Source organism: Polyergus mexicanus, unplaced genomic scaffold (assembly GCF_030449975.1).
Source record: "Polyergus mexicanus isolate NDT 795.1 unplaced genomic scaffold, iyPolMexi1.0 SCAF_5, whole genome shotgun sequence".
Classification (NCBI taxonomy): domain Eukaryota; kingdom Metazoa; phylum Arthropoda; class Insecta; order Hymenoptera; family Formicidae; genus Polyergus; species Polyergus mexicanus.
The window spans coordinates 6,148,731-6,157,389 of NW_027223325.1; the positions used below are offsets into that span (position 1 = coordinate 6,148,731).

Genomic DNA, 8,659 nt, shown 5'->3' on the forward strand with positions numbered 1-8,659 from the left:
GGTATCGTTGGGGAGTAAGAGAGAGAGATAGTTTCGGAGCAGTTTGTGGGCGCCCGAGGGATGGAGAGCGGGCTGGGCGGGTGCATGGGGGGGTAAGTAGGGTGAGAGGGGAAGCGCGGTCGGGGGGAAGCGGTGGGTACGAGTCGCCGAGAGCGCTCGAGAGATGGCGTTCGGGGGTGGCGGTTCCTCCCGATTCGCGACCTTGACGCGACTCGCGCTTCTAGCGCGCGGTCCGCCGTCGCGATTCTTTAGGGGGGCGCGCCGCTTCTAGCGCGCGATCCGCCGTCGCGATTCTTTAGGGGGGCGCTTCTAGCGCGCGATCCGCGAGCGGGCGGCGGGCGCCCGGCGTCGAGGGGCGGGGGATCGTCGGTGGGCGGTCGAGCGGACGGAGGGGCGTCCCTCGTCGCTCTCCTCCTCTCGAGGCGCGCGTTAGCGCGAGCGCGCTCGTCGCTTTAGCGAGATGGCGAATCTTCGAAAGGTCGTGAAATGAAGAGATATCGTCGTTCTAGCGAAAGAGGAGAGGTGTTTTTATTGTTTTCTTTTACAAATTTTTTAATATATTAATAATACGACGATACGAGTACGCGAGCGAGCGTATCACGATTCTCCGAAGAGCAGAGCCTGCAGTTCGCAATCGATTATATCGTTGCGATCGAAGTTATCGCTCTCGCGTATCATCGCGGGAATAAGCGCCTTATCGCGAGCGCCTGCCGCGATGTCGAGGAAACGAATTAGCTTGTTGTCCACGCGCGCGGTTAAACCGCTTAAAGATGCAACGATGCGGTTGACGCAAAGTTCCAGATTTAATATATTTACGACGGTGTTCTTCGATACGGCTAGGCGAATTTTAGGCGTTTCGAGACGAAGTATTCGGAGATTGTTGAGTTTGCCGAATCGTAGCGTCAATTGTCCGATGTGTATTGGCGTCGGGCGCGCCTCGTCGCGCTCGTCGGAGCGAAAGTGCGACAGGAGCGTGGGTCGTAGATCGAGCAGTTCCTTCCACGTATCCGGCGTTAGCGAGATCTCTTTGCCGTGACAATCTCCGAGGACGATTTCTACGAAAGAGGGTCGGCTGACGTTAACGCTAATTTCCAGATGTTTATATGCGGTTTTGGTCAATGGATAGCGTCTTCCTAAGATTCTGAGCGGTCGCGCGATCGAGACGTCCGCGTCGTGTCTTGGCGTTCGATCGCGATCTCGTCTAAAAAAAAGATATGAGCGATGAGAGAAACGGTGTTAGCGAATTATTAGTTCGAATAAATGTTCGATAGTCTTACCCATTGTCCATTTTAGCTTTTTTAGCGTATTCCGCGCTATCTTCGCGGTCTCGTTCGGTTAGTCTCGATCGATCGTCGAATAAGTGTTGCTGCTGCGGTTGCCCCCCCATTGTCGCGTACATTGTCGCTCGTTTTTTCTCGTTTGTTCTTTTTCGCGCGTTAGCTTCGGTGTTCTCCGTCAATAATGAAGCGCTTAATGGATGGACGGTCTTTATATACTCGCGTAGAGATCGCTTCTTCCCCTTTCGCGCGTTTTCTCTTATATATTCTATTTTTAAAAAATAACGGTAGGGTCGCTCTAGTCGTTCTCATCGTCGATTCTCTCTTTCTCGATCGTGTCGCTGAGACGATAGACGCGACTAAGTAGATCGCGCAATTGCCTTAGCAGTCCATCCGTAGGACATTCGATGCCGAGCGCGTGTAGATCGAAAGGACCCGCCGAGGTTACGGTATTTGTAAATTCGTTGAAGGCGTAGAACTGACGTTTGGCGAAGAAATATAGATTGCCATCGATGTATCGGAAGACCGACGTTATCGCGGACGGAATTCCGGGAAATATATCTTTTAATGGAGCGTGTCTAATGACTATCATGTGACACTCGTCGATTTCCGCGACTTTATCATCGTCGTATATAGCGTAGGTTCGTCCCGTGTGCGTATTTATCGCCGCGTTGATTTTAACGTTTCGGGGAAGTCCGATATCGTGGAGATATCTCGGCCAGCCCGATTTTAGTTGAAGACTGGGATATTCCGCGAGGTAGATCGAATCGTTCGCGAATAGCGCGAGATCGCCCGAGGGTCTTCGATACGCGGCGGATAGACGCGTGAAATTCGCCGGTAGAAACGTCGCGTAATCCGTGAGCGTCATGGGTCTACCGTAACGCTTTTCGGTCATGTCGACCGACCATATGTTGCGGCGATTAGCTATATATAATCGATGATTCATTATTAGCGCGGCGTTCACGCGTCGTAATGCGCAGAGATCCGCGCGCGCTGGGTCGGTCGGCGCGACGCTCGTCGTCGCGGGCGCCGCGGTGGTCGCGGGAGTCGCCGTTGGATAGTTTCCGTCGTCGTGAGATCCGTACAGATTCTGTATAGCGAGAATGTCTTCTATGCTCAACTTAACTGGAAATTGATTCTCGATATCGGGTATATACGGGAACATTATAGAGTCATTGCGCATACTATGCTGTAGACCCAATGCGTGGCCGATCTCGTGCGTTAGCGTTTGTAGCAGATGATGCGTGTCGGGAGGATTTTTGTTTAGATACACGTGCCATGGTTCGGAATCGTCGACGTGTATCTCCGATGTGAAGTCGGTTGTTCCAGAGGGAAAAAACGCGTGAGCTAGGGCTCCTCCCGGACCGTCGAAGGCTGCCGGGCAAATACCGACGTTTCGACAATTCGCATAAGTGTGCGCGCCCGTTCGATACGATATTAATATATCGGGGTGTAACGGGTCGCGTGCGAAAGTTAGCGATGAGTTCGCCGTCCATAACGCGAATGCAGTTTCGGCCGTTCGCGAGATTTCTTCGCTAGCCATCTGAAAATTCCATGCGAGACGCGTCTTCGGCCATTTTCGCGCGATCGGGCTATACGCGCGATTGATTCGCGCGTTCCGCGAGACGCCTATTTTTATCGGTGACGAATAATGTGGGTGGGTGGGGAGAGGGAGAGGGAAACGCGTTTCTTTCGACGTCGAACGTTTGGAACGCGCGTTATCTAGCGGACGCGCTCGAGTTCCTCTTTTGTTTTTTCTATTTTATTATTCGTTTGTCCTCTAAGAAGGACATTCGATGAGGGATTAAAGATATCCCTTCCAACGATGCGCGTTATCTAACGGATGTTTTCGACATTCGATGAGCGATTAAAGATATCTCTTTCAACGATGCGCGTTATCTAACGGATGTTTTCTGTTATTTTTATTATTCGTTTGTTTTCTAAAAAGGACACTCGATGAGCGATTAGAGATATCTCCTTCCGGTAATGATAAATTAGAGATATCTCCTTCCGGTAACGATAAATTAGAGATACCTTTAAATATCCCTAGATACTTTTTTCCGGCGATGATGATCTCATTGTTCGCAAGGTATTCGGAATGCGCATTATCTAACGGATGTTTTTTGTTATTCCTATTTTTATTATTCGTTTGTCCTCTAAAAAGGACACTCGATGAGCGAGTAGAGATATCTCCTTTCCGGCAACGAAACGATCGCGGAAGGAAGATGCGGCGCGATCGATAAATTGTACCGCAACATCCCGCGCGTCGATCTTTATAAAACGCGAGATCGTTTCGAGAAGCGTTAAAGTATTCTCGCTCGCGAGATAACGAAGCGCGAAACGACGGAACGTGAAGTGACGAGAATTAAAATCGGTCGTGAACTGTTCGATATGGAACGAATCGAACAGATCATTAACGCGGCCGATTATATTAATGTAAACGGGGACTTAATCGCGATAAAATCCTATGTTCTGGGAGACCTCGCTACGGATTTGCGTGTGGAAGCGCAAGGTGTTATCGATAATAGTCCGGATTCGTTTAGACTCGCTTTTCAGTTAAACGAAGACGTAGATATCGCACGTTTAATGTAAGTATCTAATTGAAATTATAATAAATTATAATAAATTATAACAAATTATAATAAATTATAATAAATTTTATTAATTTTTACTTTTATTAATTTTTACTTTTATTAATTTTTACTTTTATTAATTTTTACTTTTATTAATTTTTACTTTTATTAATTTTTACTTTTATTAATTTTTACTTTTGTATTTTAGACAAGAAATAGAGAGCTGCGTAAAAACAGCGCGAGAATCGCTCTATGATTTAATAAATAGAACGAGAACTATGCTCGCACAAGCGCAAAGCGTTCATAGCGCATTGCGCGACGCTCGTCGACGCGGCGAGCGCGATTTCGCCGTTCCCGAAGTTAGGCGAGTCGTCGCATCACAGATCGATGAGGAGCCCTTCGCCGTTCCCGAAGTTAGGCGAGTCGTCGCATCACAGATCGATGAGGAGCCCGAATCGCGACCGATCGGCGAACTCGAATTACGATCAATGGAGGACGAGGCCGAATCGGCGACGGTCAACGAGGGTAAATCGCGGGCGAATGTACAATTAGCGAACTATGTGCCCGAATCGCAACCGTTCGACACGGAGTAATTTTACGCGTTAATAAAGCGCATTTGTAAGATATAATTTTTATGAATAAATGTTATATATTAAGCGAAACGTTGATTCTTTACGCTTTTCTTTTCTTCTTCCGTATCCTCTCGTTCTCGCGCTTCTCGTAATAACCATCTGTGTCCGTATTAAGTATATTTAAATAGTATATTTAAATAGTATATTTAAATAGTATATTTAAATAGATTTAAATAGATTTAAAATTTCTATAATTAAGTTTATTATGCGATCGCGATAAAATAATATCTATGGACAGTTATAAATTTATAATTAAGTTTGTTACGCGACCGCGATAAAGGATGCGACCGCGATAAAGAAAAAACGCGGTTTTTTCGTGTAACGTATATTTTGCAACAATATATAACATATTTATGATTAAACTTGATGATTATATAATTGACTTAATACATTATAATTATATTTAAAATTTAAAATATATAATTAATTTGATACATTATAACTTAAATTAAAATTTCTATAATTAAGTTTATTATGCGATCGCGATAAAATAATATCTATGGACAGTTATAAATTTATAATTAAATTTGTTACGCGACCGCGATAAAGGATGCGACCGCGATAAAGAAAAAACGCGGTTTTTTCGTGTAACGTATATTTTGCAACAATATATAACATATTTATGATTAAACTTATAGATTATATAATTGACTTAATACATTATAATTATATTTAAAATTTAAAATATATAATTAATTTGATACATTATAACTTAAATTTATATAACTTAAATTTATATAACTTAAATTTATATAACTTAAATTTATATAACTTAAATTTATATAATTTAAATTTATATAATTTAAATTTATATAACTTAAATTTATATAACTTAAATTTATATAACTTAAATTTATATAAAATCAATCGCTCATATTGCGCAAACGATCGCGTCGCTCAAACCACCAATCGTGCAATTTACACGCGTTTTCTAACGCGCAATTTTTCGCGTGGTATCCGCAATGAAAGGCCCGCGAAGCGTTCAGAGTCTCCAGACGTTCGATGTCTTCGTAATCGGCGTCGATAGTCTCGACAGAAACGGCTATATCGCGATCGTCGGCGACGTTTCCTAAGATCTCGATTAACCATTCTTCTTCTCGTGACCTTTGACATATATCTGCACCGTCGAATCAGGATTAGATCCTCGACATATGGCATCTCGAACGAGTTTTTTCATCGACCCATAATTTGTGTGTCCATCGTTCCACTTTAGCTGATGATGATTCGATATCAACCAACACGCTCGCGATTTTTCCGCTCTCATGAGCAAATCCCACGACATCGGCGAGCAAAAGATGTGATGCGTCAATTCTACACCATTTCTTAACACGGCTACTTCTTTCACGACGAATTTTTCGTTAACTACGAAACCTTGAAGATCGACAAAAATCGGTGTGTCCATCGTCGTTGTTAGCGATACTCGAAGTGTTTCTTTCTAGATTTTTCTAAGCGTTTTATTCTGTCTCCATATTTTTTCGAGTATCGTTGCGCTTACACGATTCTGCGCACGACGTTAGTGAACGGATTGTATTCTACCACTCGATCGTGAATAATAAGACAGTAAGCTGTGGTATTAGAGGGGATGTTTTCCTTGCAGTCGAACTCTATGCGAACGTCCACAGTGGCGCTTTTAATTGACTCGTTCTGTCGAGAACAGTCGATGACTACGAGTGGGCCGTGAATTAAAAATTTATCTAGATTTAAGAGTGTTTCGTCGTTTTCGCATCCGTAGTACGTTTTTCGAAATTTCGAATACATATCGTATAATACGGCGATTTTATGTTTATCGAAATCTAAATTCATGTCATCGTAAGGATAAAAATCGGAATTAAGATACAGTTTGACATTAGTTAGTTTACAATCGTCGAATAAAGAAGGCTCCTCAGACAGAACGTTCTTCTTTCCAGATTGTAGCGCGAAGATAACATATCGCGGTTTCTCGAGTTGTGTTGCCGCTTTAACGGCCCACGAGTGTTTGGTCGTGCTCTGTAGAAGCGGAAACTCGTAAAGATCCCATGAGCGAAAAGCGACGCTCAAATATCGTCCACTATCTAACGTGCGCAATAATCTTAATTTATTAACATCATTCAATACTATATGAGGCATTCGCCATTGTATTTTTAACAAAACGATTTTAGGTTCTTGTGTTTCGCGCGATATAACGCAATTGTTATCGTTGCGCGCTCGTATTAAAATAAGCTCGTGTCGCGCGTTGATCACAACGCGCTTGTAATCTTCGCAAAAACCTAATAGCACGTTAAGAGGTACGCAAAAATTAAAATCACCGATTGACGAATGAGTTGTTGCTAATAAGTCCCATCCAGCGTTTTTTAATATTTTACTTCTTTCGACTGTCAGCGACGCGTAATTTTTAATCGTACTCGTTATTCCAACGTTTCTGTTTCGATCGATCTCTACGCCATCGAGCTCGTAGCGAATTTCCTCGAACATAAACGCCGCGCAATTGTTTACTAATCTCGTTACCGATGCGATTTCCTCTTGCGCGCTCGATGCTTCCTTCGACTCGAGTCTGCCTTCAATGTAGATAAAACTGTCGCAAGGTAACGTATACAAATCTTGCTGTTGTATAGGAATTCGTATCTCATCGCTATTTCCGAACGTAGTATTGGCGTAAGGGTTGTACGTATGAGTTTCGATCTTGACGATGCGATCGTCGAAGATTGGCTCCCCACTGATACTTAAAATGTCGCACATTCCGCTTTTTACGAAGAAGCGGTTCTCGGCACGACAAAACCCAAAGAGCGCAGAAAAGTCTCGTTGGCGGCGGTTAGTCTTCCTCCCTTTTTTCTTCTCTTTTCTGCGTTTAGAGGTGGCGCGACAGTGATAATAGACGCGTTTCTCGTGTTCGATCCGTTCACTACGAGCATCGCGCACTTCTCTATCGTTTTCGTCGTACGTGTAGACGAATCATAATTTCTTCGCCGCGAAAATCAATCAATTTTCCGTTTTGGTCCACAATACGCACGTTTATATCGGTAATGGTCCGTGCGATGATCGGATGGTAAATGATCTGCGTTGGAATTTCCGACACTTTATATCCGGGTGGAACGTTAGGCGCGAATTCGTGTATAGTATGCGCGGATTTGTCGTTATGATACGCTCCTGTTGTAACGTTGCACTCTATTCGAATAAGGTTAATGGCCATAATATTTATTGGTTTATCGGATGCATACCATTTATTCGGTTGTAATACACGAGATGAGAAACCCAGGAGTGAACCGATATTATCGGGTTTTGTGAAATTTACTTGATATGCGCATTTAATTTCGCTTCTCATAGTGTTATCGTTACCGCGAAGCGTTATAGAATTTTCACTTTTATCGCCATTCTCATTGTCTTCGAAATAATCGTCATCAACATCGTATATGTAATCGTCATCGTTCGTTTCCGGTTTTTCATTTTCGCGTTCTCGTTCCTCCTCTCTCGTTCGTCGTTTATGACGAATCGCCGCTCTTAGATACGCGTTTATAGCGCTTAATTCGTAAGATCCTATTGGAATTGTGATAATCTCGTCATTATTATCGAAGTAAAATTTATTATTCGTAGAATTTATATTCGGTATCGTATTATAAGTTTCAAAATTGGTTAAACCTAATTCATAATCGTCGTCGTTTAAATCGAGAGGCGGAAAATAACTCGCCGCGAGAATACTGCTTCGTCCGGAAAGAGTGAGAGTCAGCGACATGATCGGCGAGAACGATCGAACTGCGTTCGATTGGCGAATAACGGTTGATATTATAGTCGACGATTCCTCCAATCAACTTCTCGGAGAAATCGAAGACTCAATTGTCCGCAAATATTCTGATCGCGCGTCTGCTCGGAGCGACGATTGTATCGAATGTTCGCGTCGCGCCCGAGATAACGCGCGAATTCGCGCGGAGGACGAAGATCACCGAAACCGTCGCAGTAAATTGCGTCGTCCCCTTTTTTCGCGTACGCTACCCAATGAGTACCCGGTCCGGATGCGTCATCTAAATTCACAATGCCGCTTTCATCGCGGCGCGCTCGCGACGGAAGCGCGTTGCGCATAAACACACCTCTAAAGTGAGGTACGCGCGAGAGTATCGCCGCGCGATATAATTGTTCGTTTGTCGTTGCTCCGACGGATGGGAGGATCTCTAGCGTCTGTTTACGCGAAGTTTTTTTTTAGCTCTTC

At 43.8% G+C, this 8,659-nt stretch overlaps 1 protein-coding gene across 1 annotated transcript; it reads right to left on the reverse strand.

Moving 5' to 3' along the window:
* Positions 1-597: 597 nt before the first annotated feature.
* On the reverse strand, positions 598-2,820 carry LOC138933359 (stromelysin-2-like). Its single transcript, XM_070295983.1, has 3 exons — positions 1,785-2,820; positions 817-1,055; positions 598-621 (listed from the first exon to the last, which is right to left on the reverse strand). Exons 1-3 carry the CDS (start codon positions 2,818-2,820, stop codon positions 598-600), a joined length of 1,299 nt encoding a protein of 432 aa, XP_070152084.1.
* Positions 2,821-8,659: the final 5,839 nt, after the last annotated feature.

Coding starts and splice junctions, on each gene's coding strand:
- LOC138933359 (XM_070295983.1), bottom strand. CDS start 2,820: ATGGCTAGCGAAGAAATCTCGCGAACGGCCGAAACTGCATTCGCGTTA. Junction 1,056..1,784: donor GGTCTTCCGATACATCGATG/GCAATCTATATT, acceptor CCTCTTTCGTAG/AAATCGTCCTCGGAGATTGT. Junction 622..816: donor CCGTATCGAAGAACACCGTC/GTAAATATATTA, acceptor TGCGAACTGCAG/GCTCTGCTCTTCGGAGAATC.